The sequence below is a fragment of the Acomys minous genome (genome assembly GCF_964271855.1).
Source record: "Acomys minous genome assembly, chromosome: 4".
Taxonomy (NCBI): Eukaryota; Metazoa; Chordata; class Mammalia; order Rodentia; family Muridae; genus Acomys; species Acomys minous.
Window position 1 is genome coordinate 48,330,484 of NC_140486.1, and position 21,228 is coordinate 48,351,711.

At 40.9% G+C, this 21,228-nt stretch overlaps 1 protein-coding gene across 1 annotated transcript; it reads right to left on the reverse strand.

The window, feature by feature from the left end:
* Nucleotides 1–1,965: 1,965 nt before the first annotated feature.
* LOC311596252 (uncharacterized protein) lies at nucleotides 1,966–20,877 on the reverse strand. The gene is made up of 3 exons (XM_084779521.1): nucleotides 9,971–20,877; nucleotides 9,290–9,303; nucleotides 1,966–4,405 (listed from the first exon to the last, which is right to left on the reverse strand). Exons 1-3 carry the CDS (start codon nucleotides 12,358–12,360, stop codon nucleotides 1,971–1,973), a joined length of 4,839 nt encoding a protein of 1,612 aa, XP_084635647.1. The 5' UTR covers nucleotides 12,361–20,877; the 3' UTR covers nucleotides 1,966–1,970.
* Between the last annotated feature and the right edge of the window lie 351 nt (nucleotides 20,878–21,228).

Sequence of the window (21,228 nt, forward strand, 5' to 3'; positions counted from 1 at the left end):
TAGGGGTATGCATTATTTGGGAACTTTCATTAACAAGTGCACTATATGTGATGGCCAATACAATTGACTGGAGATGGTCACTTACTTTATAAGTAGTCAGCTCTGGCTCAGAGTTCAACTGGCTTTTCTACAGACATGAAGAAGATAATGAAGTCAAGGATGTAAAAAAAGATCCTTTCTCTGGAAGGGCTTTGGCCTATGTGCTGTGGGCACAGACCAGACAGTGCACAACCTTTGGGCTGTAGAAATTGTGTTGTTGAAAAACATTGACGTTCCAACTAGAGCTGTATTGTTGCAGTAAACGAAGCAAATGCCCCATGAAGGAAGATGCCATACGAAGGGCAGGGCAAGTATGCTGGAATCCCAGAGAGTAAACACTTTCTTTGTCCATTATAGTCTGAATTAATTAATGGTAAAAAGTAAAATATTCACACATCGCCTTAATATAATTTGCCTTCCTTTGATAGATATTTGAAAAGAATTTTTTTGATACAATACAGCAACTATAACCTACAAAACAAGACTATCATATAAATGGCTTTGTAGTTAATAAATGATGTTCACAGGACATTAGAGGAGAAAATACAGATGCTTCAGAAAGAAAAATGCAAAGTTTGCAAAATATAATTTAGGTTTATGTTTATGAACAAAATGACTTTGAACTCTCAGACTGTTACACAAAAACAGGATAAAATGTGCTACCCTGAATTTTATTCTCAACAATAGAATTTAGAATGAGCAGAAAGATGTTTTCTGCTTTGGAGGAAAGAAGACAACCTTATTACGCATTAATGTTTAAAGTTTCATGTAATAGAAATTAAAATAAAATGAAAACAAAATATTCATTCATAAGCAAAGGCAAATTTTTCTGGGGAGAATGATAGAATTTCTTTGTAAAAATTTTTAAAGGACTGCTGGATAGTCAAGAACGTTCAGCAAATATTTATTCAACATTTATAAATACCTTGATGGTAAAATTAGATCATACTATTCTTACACAAGGCTCACAAATTATAAATTTATGACTTGATAGTTTAGTAAACTCTATATCCAAGAAACGTGTGTTGATTATTAAGATATGCCAGGACATTCCCAACAATGTATACAGAAGGCATGTGACTTAGCATTCAGACTTCCTTACTTCTATATTTAGAGGTGCACGTGATAATGTTACCCACAAATGAGACTAAATTTGGAAAAGTCAGTACTATCAAATATTCACACTTAAAATTTCCTACAAACTAATAGTAAAATTAATCTAATCGTGTGTTTAACATGGCATCTCAAAGGCTTTGCACGATAATATATTTAAAAGATAATTTAATTTCATGTTTTACTAAAATACTTTTATTTAAATTGTCAAATACAGGTTAGTGCCACTAATTTTAAAAAAAATTAGCCATGAAGTAAAATAGAGAAACTAGTGGAATCTAAAGAAACTGCCTTTTAAGAAGTACAGTCTCAAGAATACTAGCAACAGGGCAAGGCTAGGCTAGGCACGATGGCAAAAGCCTTTAGTCATAACACTAAGGTGATAGATACGGGTAGGTCTCTCTGAGTTGCAGGACAGCTGGGTCCATAGAGAGAGATTCAGACCAACCCAGGCTACACAGTGAGACCCCTGGTGGAACTTGCCTTCAATTGCAGCACTCTGGAGGCAGAGGCCTGTGGCTCTTTATGAATTTGAAGCCAACCTGGTCTACAGAACAAGTTCCAGGACAGCCAGGGATACACGAAGAAATCCTATCTCAGGAAAGCAAAACCTCAAAAACTAAATAAAATAAATAGAAACAAAAAAAATTTGGCGATTTAACTCAGTGGTCAAGTTTGCATTAGACACTGGATTACAGTTCCAGGCACTATTATAAAAGGTAATGCCTTAAGCCTCTGCCGATATACATCAATAGCATGAGATGCAGGTTAAAAGGTATTTCTAAGCTTAAACAGAATTTACTGTGACACTGCAGTATTTAGATGAATAGGAAACTATTCCGAAGGGTGGGACTATTCTCTATTTTCATCTCAGATTCTAACGGAGGGAAGTTGGGGTTAATTGCCTTTAGAAAGTTGAACTCACCAGTCCCAGAGTCTCCCCTCAGACACACCTCATACTGGTAGCTCTGAGACAGGGTCCCTGTGCCGCTGACATCCACCAGGTGGCCAGGAAAGTGTCCCTCAGGCACAGAGCAGCCACCCAGAGAGGCCTCCCTGGCCCTCCTGCACAGCCTCACCCCGACGAACAGCAGCACAGACAAGAGGAACAGTGAAGACACAGATGCCAAGGCAATGACCAGGTAGAGTGTGAGCATGCCCTCCTCCTGCACGGGGTCGCGTGCTACCTCGGGCAGAGGAAGGTAAGGCTGTGAAAAGCCATCCACTAGGACCACGTGCAACGTGACGCTAGCTGACTGCGGAGGCTCGCCATTGTCCTTGACCAGCAGCAGCAGCCTGTGCTTGGTTGCATCTCGCTCGCTTAACAGCCTGGTGGTGCGCACCTCGCCATTGTGAGCCCACACGCTGAACAGCCCAGGCTCCGTGGCTTTGAGCAGCTGGAACGACAGCCAGGCATTCTGGCCAGAGTCGCGGTCCACAGCTACCACCTTGGTGACCAGGTAACCAGGCTCTGCTGCCCTGGGTAGCAGCTCTGTGCAGGGCGCAGAGGCGTTCTGCAGCGGGTAGAGCACAAAGGGCGCATTGTCATTGTCATCCAGCACCAGCACGTGCACGAGAACCTGGCTGCTGAGCGAAGGGGAGCCTTGGTCTGAGGCAACCACGTGGAACTCGAAGGCCTGCAGGGTCTCATAGTCCAGCGCCCTGAGTGCGAACAGCTGCCCATTGTTGGCGTTGATGGAGATGATCGAGGCCAAGGCCAGATGTGGGTTCTCAGGTGGCAGCAGCAGCGAGTAGGTGATGTGGGCATTGGAGCCAGAGTCTGAGTCTGTGGCGCTGATGGTGCCTATGTGCAGGGCAGGGCTGTTGTTCTCGGAGATGAACAGAGTGTAGGAAGGTTGAGTGAAGGCAGGGGCATTGTCGTTGGTGTCTGAGACTTGTACAGTTATGATGTGCTGGGTTGTGAGCCTAGGTGTGCCCAGGTCGGTGGCTGTGATGGTGATGTTATACTCGGCTCTGCTCTCTCTGTCTAGTGCCCCCTCCGTTTCCAGTGTATAGAAATTCTCCACAGAATGCCTTAGAAGAAATGGAAGACTATCTCCTATGGAACACATAACCCGCTGGTTATTTTCCGAGTCTGCGTCGGAAACGCTGAATACTGCCACTATGATGCCTGGTAAATTTTCAAGGACGGGACTGTTGAGTGAGGATAGGATCACCTCTGGAGCATTATCATTCACATCCAACACCTGGATGACTATAGAGCATTTTCCTGTTAGCCCACCACCATCTGTGGCCTCAACATCCATGTGGTGAAACCGAAATGCTTCAAAATCCAAAGGGCGTCTCAGTCGAATTTCTCCCGTCTTTGCGTTGATTTCAAAAGGCTCGTTAACATCCTCATCTTGAAACAGTGCATAAGACACCTCCCCAAAGGATCCAGTGTCTAAATCTCTTGCTGAGACAGTAATAAGCAGTGAGCCAATGGGGTTGTTCTCAGGGACTTGCACCTCATAGACGGCCTGAGCAAATTCGGGAGCGTTGTCATTCATATCCAATACTAGTATTTGAATCTCTATGGTCCCTGACCTGGGCGGAGATCCGCCATCCGTTGCAGTGAGCGTTAGTCTGAGCTGTGCCTGCTCCTCGTGGTCCAATGCCCTGTCCAGCACTAGCTCTGGAAACTTCTTGCCGTCGCTGCGGTTGCGAGTGACTACGTGGAAGTGATGGTTGTCACTGACAGTGTAGCTTTGAATGCTGTGGCTGCCAGAGTCTAAGTCCTGAGCCATTTTCAAAGGGAATATCTTTCCTGGTGCAGTCGCTTCTGGTATTTTAAGGAGCACTTCTCTGGCAGGGAATTCTGGGCTGTGGTCGTTTATATCCATAACTCTCAGTTCAGCTTGATAAAACTGCAAAGGATCTTTTAGTAACACCCGGAAAGGCAGAACACAGGGCTCTGTGGGGCCACACAGCTCCTCCCGGTCCAGTTTTTCATTTAGCACCAAATCCTGAGTCTGTGAGTCAAGCTGCAAATATTGTTTGTTCCCCTTGAAGACCACTCTAGCGCCCCGAGCTGCCAGTTCCCCCACCCTTAGTCGCAAGTCCTTAGTCAGGTTGGCCACAAACGTGCCCCTTTCTGTCTCTTCCAGCATAGCATACTGAATCGATTCTGAGGCCACCTCCCGCAAAAGCATCAGTGTAATCAAAATCATCACTTGCCTTGTCTTCCACCAGTCTTTTGTTTGCGGCATCTCTGTTGTTACACCTGATTCCGGAAGGAAAATTCCTTTCAGCTCTTAATCACTGAGGTAACCTTGGCCTTCCACAGGCAACAGAAAGCCTTTGTTTTGGAATTGTGGATTTTATCTTACAAGTTCCAGGTGACTCCCTTTCTCCGGAAGGCTTAGCTGCAGCAGCAAATGGTTCCGTATTTTGCTTCAGTTTCTAGGCAAAGCCGAATCTGAAGACTCTAAAGGGTTCTTAGTCATTCTCTTAGCCTACACCGCCACCATGCGGCCAAATCAATAACTTCATGAGATATCTTCAGATCAACACTGACTTAAAATGAGTCAGTGTTTCCAAACTGAGTGTGTGAAGGGTTTCTTAGGGGCTTGAGTTTCTTAGTTGCTTGTGTGTGCATACTGGTGTTTTGATGTTAGATTGGTTTTTTAAGCTCACTCTAGATCTTGAATCGACCAGCCTGCTGATGTAAGGGGAGTTCACACTACAGCCTTTGATTTGTAGAAACATTTAAGAATCATTCTCTCTGGACATGTAAACCTCACATAATCAACTATGGTTCTTTAACAGTGTAACTGATCTCTGATGAGTTCCATAAATTCATGAGTTTAAAACATGCAGTTTAATCACCCCAATATACAAATCAACAAACTATTAAATGTGAAAGTTCTTAAGAAACATAAATGTTGAACTAAACATTAAGTTCTCTAAAATGCATGACCCATAAATGGCATGAGCAACAGACTTTCTTTGTTACCGGGCAACATGAAGACAATTATGGTAATAATTTTGCTACCAAAAGGCACACATGATAGCAATATCTAAACAAAGCACATAATTAAAAATAAGAATTAGGAGCAATTGATATTTGTCACTAGAACCTTTAACAGTTAACTTCATTTCTAAATGAGTAGAATTGGTTGTGGCTTTGAGAGATGCAAGTGATTTATTGGAACCTTTCATTGGATAAAACATCCTCATGTTATTTGATCAAAGCCCAAATACATTATTCTGTTGTAATAAGTGGCATAAGGCAGAACGCGGCATTCAAGGACTATCTCTATTCATGCACAGTGGTGCACAACTGTAATCCCAGAACTTGGGAGTCTGAGACAGGAGGATGGCAAGTTTGAGGCAAGCCTAGGCTACATAAAAATACTGTGTCTCAAAAAAACAGGAAGTAGAAATGCAGACAATGTAAAAGGGATTACATTTAAATATGCTGTGGAAATCAATGACTGAATATCATGGCTATATTCTGTTGCTCTCTTGTATTTTTTTTTGGTTAATTTAAAGGTATCCTTAAGTATCATATAAAATATGGATAAGTACACATACAAAAGCATAAAATGCAATAAATATAATTGATTTCTGATGTATTTTGTATTTGTTTAAAGACACATTATTTTGAAGTCAAGAAAACCTCACTTCACAAAAAAGTCAAGACAATGAGAAATCAGAATATATTAAAACTATTTTAACTCTAAGTTGTAGTGGTTGCAAACATGTTTTTGTTTTGGTCCCAAGTGTGGGATGTGAAACGGATTTGTGTGAGGGCATGTGGCGTTTTTCCACTGGAAACAGACTTGTGAGAGGGCCATAATGTTTGTCTGATAGAAGAGGAACTATCTCATGTGGGCACATGGTCTTTGCCAGCTGATAAACATCCTGGTATGGACACTGAGAATATATATATGCACATATGTCCCCAAACAGAGACTTGGCTTTTGGCTTTTGCATCACTTCAAATCACTTGGCTGTTCATCACTTCAAGACACTCCCAGAGAGAAACTCTCCCGAGAACTATTCAAGGTTCCAAGTTCTGGCTGCTGCTCCGGATTCCAGCTGCTATGTTTGCAGTGACTTTTGCTGAATTTCTGATTTGCTGTTTAACTGATCTGCTGGAATCCTGACGACGAAGAGTGGAATCCGCCCAAGGAACTGAGTCTGAAAAGGTCTCCTTCTCCTGTTCCCATGAACCTCTTTCCTCTCCTATCTAGGGTAGGTGGGTTGGAAGGGAGGTATAGGCATTAAAGAACCCCAAATAAATTAGGTTTCTAAAAGTTTGAAGCCTACAAGAATGCATCTCTGCTTTCTGTCTCTCTCGTTTTGAATAGAGTTGTGTTGATTTTACTTCCAAACAGGCGTTCACAAGAGGACACTAAACATTTTTGTTATGAGAAATGTCTAACATAAAAAGGAAATGAAATAAACTTTCACATTCACATTACTCAGCTTTACAACAATATTTTGTTCCCTTTATGATTTCCCTTCCACTCTATTGCCAACAAATACCTGCTTTTCTATGGCCCTCTTTCCCCTTTTCTTTCTTTCTTTCTTTCTTTTTTATTGAAGATACATTCTTTTCCCATATAATACATCCTGACCACAGTTTCTTCTTCCTCCACTCCTCCACCTCCCCCTTATCCCCTTTCTTCCCTAAAGCCACCCCCATTTCCCTTCAGGAAAGAGCAGGCCTCAAAGAGACAACAACCACACACAGCAAAGCAGGCAACAACAAGGCAAGGCAAAAGCCCTCACGTCAAGGCTGGACAAGGAAACTCAGTAAGAGAAAAAGGGTCCCAAGAACAGATGAAAGGGTCAGAGACACATGAGAGCAGGACCCCTGCAGGCTCTGCAGTTTGCAGCTTCAGACACTATGAGTCCACGTGAGCCCTGCTTAGTTGATTCAGTGGATCATCTTCTCCTGGTGCCCTCCATCTCTCCTAACTCCTAAATCTTCCAGCTCCCTCTTCTTTTGGGTCATCTGAGCTGAGTGGAAGTAGTTATGGCCCCTTTCTTAAGATAACATTCTTAAAAATTTAAATTGGACAATCTTAACAATTGTGGGATATTGGAATGTTTTAGGGTGAAACAGATGTTAAAAAAAAAAGAAAGAATAAGAATGCCATTCATAAATTGGATGTGGTAGCATATGCCTTGATTCCAGCACTCAAGAAGCAGAGGCAATTGGATCTCTGTGAGTTTGAGTCCAGCTTGGTCAAAACAGCAAGTTCCAGGACAGCCAGGGCTGTTACACAGAGAAACCCTGTCTGGAAAGTAACAACAACAAAAAATAATGCCATTCATTAAATTCATTAAACATTAAACTGTTATTAATGACACAGTAAAAGAAGCTTTTGTTTAATCAGATATGTATTCAATGTGGTGACAGAGCTATAAGAATGGAAACTTGAGATAATTTTAAGTGTACTAGTTAATTAGCAATCATGAAAGATTATTTAAAGATTATGAAAAATCTTAGTGAACTAAGGCTGACAACACAAAATTGAGAAATTAAATTGAGTGAATTTACTCACTGTTCTAAAATGTAAAACTTTGAGAGGAAAGGACTGACAAGGGTAATTTTATTGTGAGGCTTCTGTTTTTTGCTCACAGATTACTTTCTTCCTCTGGCATCTTCACATGATTGTCATCTGTGTTCTCTCTCCCATCTTCCATCTTCTCCCTTCTTGCTTTCTCCCTCCCTAAACTTTTCTTAAAGATACTAGATTCCTTTTCACTAAGGATCTAGCCTAACCACACGTGGTAATATAATAATCTCATGAGAAGCCTGTCTCTGCAGGGTATGGTGACACACAACGTTAATCCCAACACTTGGGAGGCAGAAGCTGGAGGATTTCTGTAAGTTCAAGACCAGCCTGGTCTGAATAATGGGCTTTAGGTCTTCCAGCCTAAGTGGTAATATCAGGCAGGAGGAGGAAGAGGAGGAGGAGGTGGTGGAAGAGGAAGAGGAAGAGGAAGAGGAAAGCCTTATTTAAATAGCAGCAGATTTTATGATAGTAGGTACCAGGGCTTACATATATAAATCTGAGGGTTCTAACAATTCAGCTGATAATAGTTAAAACATATTTCTTATGACAAACAAGTTGACTAAAAAGATCATTTAAAAAAGGGTTGAAAGAGCTTCTGATGTTTTGATGGGTAAAAACACTTGCCTGTACAAGCATGAAGATCCTGATTCAAACCCCCAGAACTCACATAATAACAAGGCACCTGTGGCAGGAACTTCTATATTGCCCAGTTCTCCTTTAGGGGAATGGGGGTGGGGCAGAAACAAGAGAATCTCTGGAAGCTCTGGGCCAGCTAGTGCATATAACAGAAAACCAGCAACAGGACTATGTCTGAAATAAGGTGGAAGGCTACCCCCAGGTTGTCTTCTGAGCTTCACACAAACGTCTTTGTCTACACATGCCTACACTGTATACACTCAGCACACACAGCACTTGCCAATGAGAGCATGTTTTGGGAAGAATGTGGACAGAGTCGTACAGGCAGATATTGCTACTTGTAGTGTAAGTTGGTGCAACCACTTTGGAGGTCTGGTTGGAAATAACCACTGAAAGTTTACTTATACAATTCAACCCCCAAGAAGTGAATGTTTTTCACAAATGCAGATATAGATGTAAGCAATATATGCATGTGTGTGTGTATGTGTGTGTGTGTGTGTTTGTGTGTAAGAATGTTCATAATATTATTTATAACAACTAAGCCTTACACAAAGACAAATGAGCAATTTAGTAATAAAATGTGGCATGCTCAACCAGAATAATAATTTATGTCAATAATAATAAATAACTAAGATTAAAGCATTACTATGCATACATTTCAAAAATGCAATATAGAGTTAAAGGAGCTTTACACAAAGCACCTGGTACCCTTTTGAATTACATAAATTCAAAAGAGGCAAGACTATAAAACTGAAATAAGCATGTTTGCTATACTTGGGCCAATAGGGTTGTAAAGGGTCATTCGTGCAGGACCTGGAATGTTAGTAATGCTTCATTTTCCCCATTCACTGATGGTGTGATGTGTGCTCACTTTGTTGAGCATTGGTAGCCCCGGGACAGTGCCCATTACACTGTTCTCTTTGTCATGCTATAATTTGAGTTAAAGGCTTAACATTTATTTTTTTTACCACAGAGGTCAAGACTGGAAAAACAAAAAACAAAAGGCAGAACAGTCCATAGAAAACTGTTCCATTGTTTCCTAGAATGTGGCTTGCAACATTGTTTCTATTAATTCCAACAACAATGAGTTAAGGAGAATATTAGAAATGATGCATTTTCAATTTAGCATCAAGTAGACTGTCAAGAAACAAGATGGCTAGAATACACAGAAAATAAAACTAGCATTTGATTTTTATTGAGGCAGTTTACTACAGCTGAGCCTGCTTGTGTATGCTCATATCCCAACATGTAGGGCAATGGAAACAGATGGGTCACCATAAATTTGATGTCAATCTGTACATAGCCACTCCAGATCAGCCAGAGCTACAAAGTAAGACCAAATTTCAAATAAGAAAAACAAAACAAGGTGCCACTAACAATGAAAGCAGTTCTAATCCATTACAGCAAATACCAGTTTTCAAAAAAGAGCAAAAATATAAAAAATCCCAGCATGCATTAGTAGAGCATAGAAATATAAACAAGCACGATGAAGTAGAATCAAATATTCTAGAATAGGATCATATCAGAATAGTTTGACCCAAAACAAAGGAGCAGTTAAACATATATTTCAGGACTGATTCATGGCACTATATAATTCTACATCAGGGATAGTTAAGAATAAGTGAGGTAAACGCCACCTCAAAATAAGCTAATAGAACCCAAAGCTATTGTGCACAACAGCGTCTTCCCTTTCTTCAGCAGCTGCCTGGGTCTGAAGGTTAGGAAATAATGGTTTAAGAAATTTAAATTCATTTGTACCAGTACCCCCCTTAAGACACACCTCATACTGGTAGCTCTGGGAAAGGGTCCCTGCGCCACTGACATCCACCAGGTGGCCAGGAAAGTGTCCCTCAGGCACAGAGCAGCCACCCAGAGAGGGCGCTCTGGCCCTCCTGAACAGCTTCACTCCTACAAAGAACAGCACAGACAAGAGGAAAAGCGAAGACACAGAAGCCAAGGCGATGACTAGGTACAGTGTGAGCATATTGTCATCTTCTGGAGCGAAATCCCGCGCCACCTCTGCCCGCGGCAGGTAAGGCTGCGAGAAGCCATCCACCAGCAGCACGTTCAACGTGACGCTGGCAGAGCGTGGAGGCTCGCCATTGTCCTTGACCAGCACCAGTAGTCTGTGCTTGGGCGCATCCCGCTCACTCAGCAGCCTGGCTGTGCGCACCTCGCCATTGTGAGCCCACACGCTGAACAGCCCAGGCTCCGAGACCTTGAGCAGCTGGAAAGACAGCCAAGCATTCTGGCCAGAATCGCGGTCCACTGCCACCACCTTGGTGACCAAGTAGCCAGGTTCTGCCGCCCTGGGTAGCAGTTCTGTGCAGGGTGCAGAGGCGTTCTGCAACGGATACAGCACGAAGGGCGCATTGTCATTGTCGTCCAACACCACCACGCGCACCAGCGCCTGGCTGCTGAGCGCTGGTGAGCCCTGGTCTGTGGCTCCCACACGGAACTCAAAGGCCTGCAGGGACTCGTAGTCCAGCGCCCTGAGCGCGAACACCTGCCCGTTGTTGGCATTGATGGAGATGAGTGAAGTCAAAGCCAGCTGTGGGTCCTGGAGTGGCAGCAGCGAGTAGGTGATGTGGGCATTGGAGCCAGAGTCTGAGTCTGTGGCGCTGATGGTGCCTATGTGCAGGGCGGGGCTGTTGTTTTCACGGACAAACAGAGTGTACGAGGTTTGGGTGAAGTCGGGAGCATTGTCATTGATGTCTGAGACCTGTACAGTTATGGTGTGCTGGGTTGTGAGCCTGGGAGTGCCCAGGTCATTGACTGTGATGGTGATGTTGTATTCGGCTCTGGTCTCTCTGTCCAGTGGTCCCTCAGTCACTAAAGTGTAATAGTTCTTGAAAGTGGGTTTCAGGAGAAATGGGAGATCATTCTGAATAGAACACACCATCCTTCCATTATCCCCAGAATCTGGGTCAGAAACACTGAAAACAGCAACTACAGTCTCTGGAGAATTTTCTAGGATGGGGATTGTGAGCTTCCTGATGATCAACTCGGGGGCGTTGTCATTCACATCCAGCACCTGAACAGCCACAGTGCATTTGCCCGAAAAGCCCCCTCCATCTGTAGCTGTGATTTCTATGCTATAATGGCTAGTTACCTCGAAATCCAACTCTTTGCTCAGATGGATTTCTCCTGTGACTTCGTCAATAACAAATGGTTGAGAAGCTCCACCACCTTGAAACAGAGAGTAGGCTACATTCCCGTATATCCCAGCATCTAAATCCCTGGCAGAGACCCTGACAACTAAGGCATTGAGGGGGCTGTCCTCAGGAATCTGCACTTCGTATAGGGACTGTATAAACTGCGGGGCGTTATCATTGATGTCCACGACTTCGATGCGAACTGTGGTGGTCCCAGACCTGGGAGGGGTCCCCCCATCCAGAGCAGTGAGGGTTAAAGTGAGCTCAGGCTGCTCCTCCCTGTCCAGGGCTCTGTCCAGCACCAGCTCAGGGTATTTCCTGCCATCTGCTCGACTGTGAGTAACAGCGTGGAAATGGAGGTTGGGGCTTACTGTGTAGTTCTGAACAGCATTGCTCCCTATGTCAGGGTCCTGAGCTGCCTTCAGAGGAAACACAGTCCCTGGCTGGGCACTCTCAGGGATTTTTAGGAGCATTTCCCTGTGAGGGAACTCCGGAGAATGGTCGTTTATATCCGTGAGCTCTAGGTCAATTTGGAAGAACTGCACAGGGTTTTCCAGTATGATCTGGAAGTGCAGCAGACAGGGTTCTGTCTCCCCACACAGCACCTCGCGGTCTAGTTTTTCCTTCAAGAACAAATTCCCAGTCTCAGCATCCAGCTGCAAGAGCTCTTTGTTTCCTTTGTAATGGATTTGCCCTCCTCTAGTGGCCAGTTCTCCAACCCTGAGCCCCAGATCTTTTGCGAGGTTAGCCACCAAGTAGCCACTCTCCGTTCCTTCTGGTATGGCATATCTAACTGCCTCAGAGCCAGCCTCCCACAGAAGCAAAAATAGAGCAAGAAAAAGGACTTGCCTTTGCTGTGGCGGTTTTGCTGGTGCTGTCTCCATTGTTCAGATTCAGTATGGAGGGCGCTGCTTCTTCAAGTCGATTGCAATCCAATCTCATGAGCGTCGGTGAAGATACTGGACTAAATCCGATTAGGGAGATGCTTTCTTCCCAAATGCTCCCACAAGCCCTACTCAGTTACCTCCTCTTTCAAAAGCTTCCCAAGTTCTGATTCTCGGGTTAATGAGATGGCTTCCTGAGCATTTTCAGGGTCCGTTCGTGATATTCTTAGCCTGCAGCGCCACCAAGCGTCCTTACTTGCTCTTGCACTTCACTTTGCCATTTCATTCCACATTTTAACGTGGATGTGTTTCGGTATCCTTTTAATATACACACGCAGCCTGAATTGTAAACTCAATTCTTAGCAACTGAGAGTTCTAAATATTATTTTGATGAATTATTTTTTGCTTTAGGAATTCATTTTGAAACAAACTAAGATGGCATTATTTTTTTTTCCATAAGAGTACTGAGTAGATGAATCCACTTTCTGGTGCTGGTTTATAATTTTACTTTGATCAAGAAGGTAAACATAATGGCTATGTAGAAAATTTATTTTTACACTTTTAATATTTGCTTTGAAATATACTCTATACCCAGAAAGGAGAAAAAGGTCATAATTCTGTAAAACATTGAATTTTTATAATTTTTTTAAAAGCTCAACTTACATAATAAAATAGGCCAAATTCTGAGAGAAGATGGCCTTCTGTTGTTTGGTTACTTTACTCATCCAAAAGAGAAACAGTTTTTCATGTGCAGTTGTACTAAGACCATCGAAACATGAGAGTTCCAGTTGCTTCATTTCCCTGTTAGCATTTGGTGTTGTCACCTCAATTTTTAGCACTTAAGTCAGTTAAACATAATCAGCATTTGTCTGTAACTCACAAAGTTCTGCACACTTTCATGTTTACTGGCCACCAGGTTACAGTCTCGTGAGGTGATTATTAATATATGTTCCCATTTATATGGGAAAAAATATATGTTTGTTTGCTTGATGGTTTGAAGAAGTATTTTATATATTCTGGGTATGGTCTCTTTTTCAGATAGATATGCTCAAATATCACCCACTTTATGCCTTGGGTTTTGTTGATTTTGCTTTTTGATCAATAAAATATCTTGTCTTTGGTTTGACTTGGTAATACCTTTCAGTTTTAACTAGTACTTTTAAAGTTCCATAATACAAGGTCATAAAAATATGGGTATATTTTGAAAATTTCCTCTCCAGACACAAACATATTACATACCTGAAATATGTTTTGAATGAATTAAGTTTGAGCTCTTGATTTCCAAATACCTTTACACCATGTTACAAAAGTGATGCACCCCCTCTTGATGGGTTTCCCCTGTGCGGAATCAGGCTGGTTACAGGCCTGCCCCACTGTTCCAGTTTTCTCTCTCAGGGTCATGTAATACTCTTGTTGTCTTCATTACCCCAAGAATCATCACAGATTTTGTTGAGAGAAAAGTCTTCTCTTTCAAAAAATGTCTATTTTTAATGAGTAGTTTTAAAACATCAGGAAATGACTGGGAATTGTAGATGTTTCTGACACACACTCTCTCTCCAGACCAATGCAACCTTCCTCATTATATCCCCTGCTGAACTGGTACATTTCTTACAATTGATGAGCCTATATGTTTACCACAGAATCCATACTTTAAAATAAGACTCCCTCTTGCTGACCGTAGGCATGGGAAAACTTAATCCCACATGCATGTATTTTTAGAATACCATAGCTTCACTGTATCTCCATATCCTCTGTATCTACTCTTTTTTCTCTCCTCCCATTGGAATCTTTGGAAATTATTAATAGTTTCTTTTTTGTCTCCTTAGTCAGAATGTTTTACTATTGGGTTTTTTTCTATGTCTTACAAATGTGCATTTCAGTTTCTCAATGGCTTTCCATAGGTAGATAGCTCCCTTCTTTCTGTTGTTGAGTAACAATCACCTTTGTGCTTCCCCACAGAGCCAGAGGACCATAGAATTCCGTGGAACTGGAATTACAATCCAGTTGGCTCTACCTTTATCCCTGCACATCTTGTAGGCAGGGTAAATTTTGGGCTGTAGTTCTTGTGGGGGATTGGGGTTCCCCTCCATCTACCAAGAGACTTGTCTAGTTAAAGGGTGTCCTCTTCAGTCTCTATGATCCTTTTTACTAGGAGTCTCTGATAGAGCACCCCTCGTATCCTCCCAGATGACTACTTTGACTTAGGTCTCCAGCTTGTCACAGAGATGTCCTCCCCACAGTTTCTCTTTTCTCTACAGGCCTTCTGACCTCCTGCCCTTGCCCTCTCAAGGTCTGATCTCCACCCTCATAACTCTCTGTACTCCCTCTCCTATCTTGTTTCCTCTCCTCAGTGATCACCTCTGTCTATTCTATTTCCATTTTTGTGTGAGGTTTAAGCATCCTCACTTTACTTGATAGCCTATGACCATGTAGTGAGGGAGGAGGCCCCCTCCGTCATAGACCTAGGGGAGAGGAAAAAAGGTGAAAGCGAGAGGGAGGGAGGAACGAGAGGGTACAAGTGATGGGATAATAATTGAGTTGTAATCTGAATAAATGAATTAAATAAAAAAAGCATCCTCACTTGGATCCTCCTAGTTACTTATCTATTTTGGGTCTATTCATTGTGGTGTATCTATCCTGTGTCATGGCTAAAATACACTTATAAGTGATCACATACCATGTGTGTCTTTCTGGATCTGTCTTTCTGGATTACCTCACTCAGGATGATCTTTTCTAATTCCATCTATTTGCCTGCAAATTTCATGATTTTTCAAATAGCTAAGTAGTATTCCATTGTGTAAATGTACCACAGGTTTTTTTTATCCATAATTCAGTTGAGGGACATCTAGGTTGTTTCTAGATTTTGGCTATTATGAATAAAGCTGTTATGAACATAGTTGAGCAAGTGTCCTTGTTGTATGATGGGGCATTTTTTGGTATGTACCCAGGAGTGATATAGCTGGGTCTTGAGATAGAGCTATTCTCCATTTTCAAAGAAAGCACCAGATTGATTTCCAAAGTGGTTGTACAAATTTGCACTTCCACAAGCAATGGCAGAGTGCTCCTCTTTCTTCATATCCTCACCAGCATGTGTTGTCACTTGACATTTTGATCTTAGCCATTCTAATAGGTGTAAGATGGAATCTCAGAGTAATTTTGATTTGCATTTCCCTGACAACTAAGGATATTGAATATTTCTTTAAGTGCTTCTCAGCCATAAGAGATTCCTCTGTGGAGAGTTCTCTGTTTAGCTCTGTGCCCAATTTTTAATTGGGTTATTTTGTTTGCTGGTGTTTAATGTTTTGAGTTCTTTATGTATTTTTGATATTAGCTCTTTTTTTTGGATTTAATATTGGTGAAGATCTTTTCCCAATCTATAGATTGTCTCATTTTGTTCTATTGACAAAGTCTTTTGCTTTACAGAAGCTTTTCAGTTTCATGAGGTCCCATTTATTAGTTGTTGATCTTAAAGCCTGAGCTGTTGGTGTTCTGTTCAGGAAGCTGTCTCCTGTGCCAATGAGTTCATGGCTCTTCCCTACTTTCTTTTCTAACAGATTTAGTGTATCTGGTTTTATGTTGAGATCTTTGATCCACTTGGACTTGAGTTTTGTGCAGTATGATAAATACGGATCCATTTTCATTTTTTACATGTAGACATTTAGTTATATCCAGCACCACTTGTTGAAGATGTTTTATCTTTTTTATTGTATTGTTTTGGCTCATTTGTCAAAAATCAATTGTCCATAAGTATGTGGATTTGTTTCTGGGTCTTTGATTCAATTCCATTGATCAAGCAGTCTATTTTTATGACAGTACCATTCAGTTTTTATTACTAACTCTCTCTAGCATAGCATGAAGTCAAGGATGGAGATACCTCTGGAAGTTCTTTTATTGTATAGGATTGTTTTAGCTATTCTGGCTCATTTTTGTTTTAGTTTTTCCATAGGATGTTTAGAATTATTCTTTCAAGGGCTCTAAAGAATTGTGTTGGTATTTTGATGGAGAGTGCATTGAATCTATAGATTGGTTTTGGTAAGATGGCCATTTTTACTATGTTAATCCTACCAATCCATGAGCATAGGACATCTTTTCATCTACTGATATCTTTTTCAATTTATTTCTTCAGAGACTTGAAGTTCTTGTCATACAGATCTTTGACTTGCTGGGTTAGAGTTACACCAATTCTATTTGTGAAGGGTATCTTTCTGTAAGTTCTCTCTCAGCTCATTTGTCATTTGTATGCAGGAGAGCTACTGATTTTTAAAAAAATAAATCTTGTATCCAGCCACTTTTGTGAATGAGTTTATCAGCTCTAGGAGTCCACTAGTAGAATTCTTGTGCTCACTTATTTATACTATCATATTATCTGTGAAGAGCAGTACTTTGACTTCTTCCTTTCTGATTTATGTCCCCTTGATCTTCTTTAGTTGTCTTATTGCTCTAGATAGAATTTAAAGTACTATATTGAAGAGATATGGAGAGAGTGGGCAGTCTCATCTTGTCAATGATTTTAGTGGAAGTGCTTTGAGTTTCTCTCCATTTAATTTGATATTGGCTATCAGCTTGCAGTATATAGCCTTTATTATGTTTCAGTATGTGCCTTGTATCCATGATCTCTCAAAGTCTTTCATTATGAAGGGATGTTGGATTTTGTCAAAGGTCTTTTCTGCATCTAATGAGATGATCATGTGATTTTTCTTTTAGTTTGTTTATATGGAGGAACATATTGATGGATTTTCATATGTAGAACCATCCTTGAATCCCTGGGATGAAGCCTACTTGATCATGGTGAATAATATTTTTGATGTATTCTTGGATTCAGTTTGCTAGCATTTCATTGAGGGTTTTTTGCCTCAGTGTTTGTGAGTGAAATTAGTCTAAAGTTCTCTTTCTTTGATGAGTCTTTGTATGGTTTAGGTATCAGGGTGAATGTGGCTTTATAAAATGAGTTTTGCAATGTTTATTCTGTTTCTATTCTGTGAAATAGTTTGAGAAGTATTAATATTGGTTCTTCTTTGAATGCCTGGTAGAATTCTGCACTAAAACTAACTGTCCTTGGCCTTTATTTTTTGGGGGGTGGGTTAGAAGACTTTTGATGACTGCTTCTGTTCCTTTAGGGGTTATAGGACTGTGTAAACCTGATCTTGATTTAACATTGGTAAGTGAAATCTGTAAAGAAAATCATCCATTTCCTTTAGATTTTCCCATTTTGTGAAATAGAGGCTTTTGAAGTAGGACCCAATGAGTCTTTGGATTTCCTCAGTGTCTGTTATTATTCTTCCCTTTTTATTTCCAATTTTGTTAATTTGGATACTATCCTTCTACCTTTTAATTAGTTTGGCTTAGGGTTTGTCTATCTTTTTGATTTTCTCAAAGAACCTTCTCATAGTTTCATTAGTTCTTTGTATTGTTCTCTTTGTTTCTAATTTATTGATTTTTTTTTTTAAGCTTTGAATTTGATTATTTCCTGTTGTGTACTACCCTTGAGTATATTTTCTTCTTTATGTTTTAGAGATTTCAGGTGTGCTGTTAAATTTCTAGTATGGGATCTCTCTAATTTCTTTATGAAGGCGCTTAGGCTATTAATTTTGCCCTTAGTACTCTTTTCATTGTATCCCATAAGTATGGGTATGTTGGGTCTTCATTTTCATGAGTTCTAGAAAGTCTTTAATTTCTTTCTTTATTTCATCTCTGACCCAGTTATCAGTGAATAGAAATCAGTGAATATAAGTGAATTGTTCTGTTTCCATGAGTTTGTAGGCTTTCTGTTTTTTCTGTTGTTGTTTTGTTCCAGTTTTAATGTATGGTGGTCTTAAAAGATACAAGGGGTTATTTCAATCTTGTATCTGTTGAGGCTTACTTTGTGATAGAGTATATGGTCAATTTTGGAAAAGGTTCCATAAAGTTCTGAGAAGAAGGTATATTCTCTTGTGCTTGGGTAAAATGTTCTGTAGATATCTGTTAGGTCCATTTGATTCATGATGTATACTAGTTTCATTATTTCTTTGTTTAGTTTCTGTCTCAATGATTTGTCCATTGATGAGAGTGACATGTTGAAGTCTTCCACTATTAATGTGTGGGGTTCGATGTGTGATTTAAGCTTTAGTGATACTTCTTTTATGAATGTGGGTGCCCTTGCATTTGGGGCATAGACGTCATCTTGTTCTATTTTTCCTTTGATGAATATGAAGTATCCTTCCTCACATTTTTTGATTAATTTTCATTGAAAGTCTACGAAAGTAGAATGACTGCTCCAGTTTTGCTTCTTGGATCTGTTTGCTTGGGAAGCATTTTTCCAGCCCTTTACTCTGAGGTTTATCATTATTGCTGAAGTGTATTTCATGTATGCAGTAGAATGAGTGATCAATTTTTCCCATCCATATTAATGGCCAGTGATTGTTAATTCCTGTTATTTTGATGTTGTTGTTGTTAGTGGTGGTGGTGGTGGTGGTGGTGTGTGTGTGATTCCCTTCTGTTAGTTTTGCTGATGTGAGGTTATTTATTTCCTATGTTTTCCTGGATGTAGTTAACCTCTTTGGGTTGGAGTATTTCTTCTAGTATTTTCTGTAGGGCTGGATTTGTGGATAGGTACTGTTTAAATATGTTTTTGTCATGGAATCTTCTTTTCTCCATCTACGGTGATTAAAAGTTTTGCCTGGTATAGTAGTGGTGGCTAACATCTGTGGTCTCTTAGTGTCTGTATGATATCTGACCAGGCCCTTCTGACTTTTAAAATGGTGAGAAGTCAGGTGTCATTCTAATAGGTTTGCCTTTATATGTGACTTGGCTTCTTTCCTTTGCAACTTTTAATATCTTTTAATATTCTTTATTTGTTTTGTACATTTAGTATTTTGATTATTATGTGGTGGGAGGGTTTTCTCTTCTGGTCCAATATATTTGGTGTCATGTAAGCTGGCATCTCAGTCTTCAGGTTGTGGAAGTTTTCCTTTATAATTTTGTTGAAAATATTTTCTGGACCTTGGAGCTGCAAATCTCCTTTTTCTATTCCTTTTATACTTAGGTTTAGTCTTTTCATCATATCCCAGATTTCTTGGATGTTTTGTGTCAGGAACTTTTTGGTTTAATGTTTTTTTTGACTGGTGAATGGATTTCCTCAATTGTAGCTTCTACAACTGAGATTCTCTTTTCCATCTCTTGTATTCTGTTGTTCAAGCTTGTGTCTGTAGTTCCTGCTCTTTTCCCTAGGTTTTTCATCTCCAGGATTACCCTAGATTGTGTTTCCTTTATTGCTTCTATTTATATTTTTAGGTCTTTAGCAATTTTTTTCATTTCCTTCTCCCATTTGACTGTATTTTCCTGTATTCCTTTAAGGGATTGTATTCAATTCCTTCAACCATTTGATTGTATTTTCCTGCATTTCTTTTGGGGATTTATTTTCCTTCTTTAAGGCCTCTATCATTTTCATAACCTCAGGTGTAAGATCATTTTCATGTGCTTCAAGTGTTATAGTATACCACTGTGCTAGGATCAATGATTTCCAGTGGTGTCATATGGCCCTGAGTTTTGTTGCTTGTGTTTTTATACTGACCTCTCATCTGGTTAGCTTTGGTGATAGCCAGCCTGGTAGTCCCTGATGTTCATGCAGAGAGGGCACTTATCTGCATGTTGCTCAGGCCCCCCATAGGCCTCCTAGGGATGGTAGATGGATAATATGGGTCAGAGCCAGAGTGTAGCTCACCTTTGCTGGCCTTGTCCCAGGTGGGTCAGGCAGATCAGTACTCATCAGGGAGAGGGCTCTAAGATGAATCTTGCTCACTCATCTTCCCCCATAGGCCTCTTTGGGATGGTGGACAAAGGGAGTTTGGGCCCACATATAGCTCATCTCTCTGCTGGCTGTGTCCCAGATGGGTCTGGCAGATCAGGCAGATCACAAGTGGGCATTGGAGTTATCACAGTGAATGGGTGCTGGCATTGTAAATTCAACTGTGCAGCCATTTGCTAGCCAAGTGGCACTGTGCTCCCAGCACTCAGACTTGGCTGGGCTTTGCCATCTTAGACCCAAGATGTTGTATGGTCATATTGTTCATCTGGTCTTCACAGGGGGACCAGTAGAACCATGGATTGAGGATAGGATGCTGACCCTGGAATCCAGGTGCTGGCTCTGGAAAAGCGGGAGGAATCTGAGGTCTGGTTGTTGGAGATGAACACCCCTAGAACTGAGGACACACCCTTGTAGCCAGAAAACTCCAGAAAAGGGGAGTTCAGGACCTTGGTAACTCCTAGAACCAGGAAACACCTGAAGGGGGCCTAGAACTGTGCATCCCCAGCTCCTGGGTTGTCCCCTTCCATCCAGGAACCACCGATGTCTGTGTTTTGGAGTCAGCCGCTAGGTTACTCAACATAACCAGAGTCTCTGATCCTCTGCTACTCAGATACAGAACACCTTAGTCAACACCATCTTAGAAGTCCCTAGTCAGTTTTTAAGGCTGTTTTCTGATGTCAGATAGTCCATTTAAATTCAAAGGGAATTCCACCAAACACTTGAATAATCTTTAACTTCATATTTTAAAATATATTTTGTGACTTTTGGTCATGAAAGAAGAGAAGGGGTTTTTTTCTTCCTAATTCTGTGGCAACTGAACCTAGGGACTTACATCTATGAGGCAAATGCCTTACTGTTCAGTCATAACAGCTTGTTTTGTTTGTTTGTTTGTTTGGATTTTGTCCTACCCCCTGGCAGTCATCCTTAATATTGGACAACACACCAGAATAGACATCTTGGCACATAATGGGCAAGCCAATATATTGTAAGATTTAAGTCTTATTGATATATGTGTTTGTACTTACTTTTCTTCACTTTTACATCTCTCACTTCAATTTTAAAATTGAATAGCCAGAATTACATTT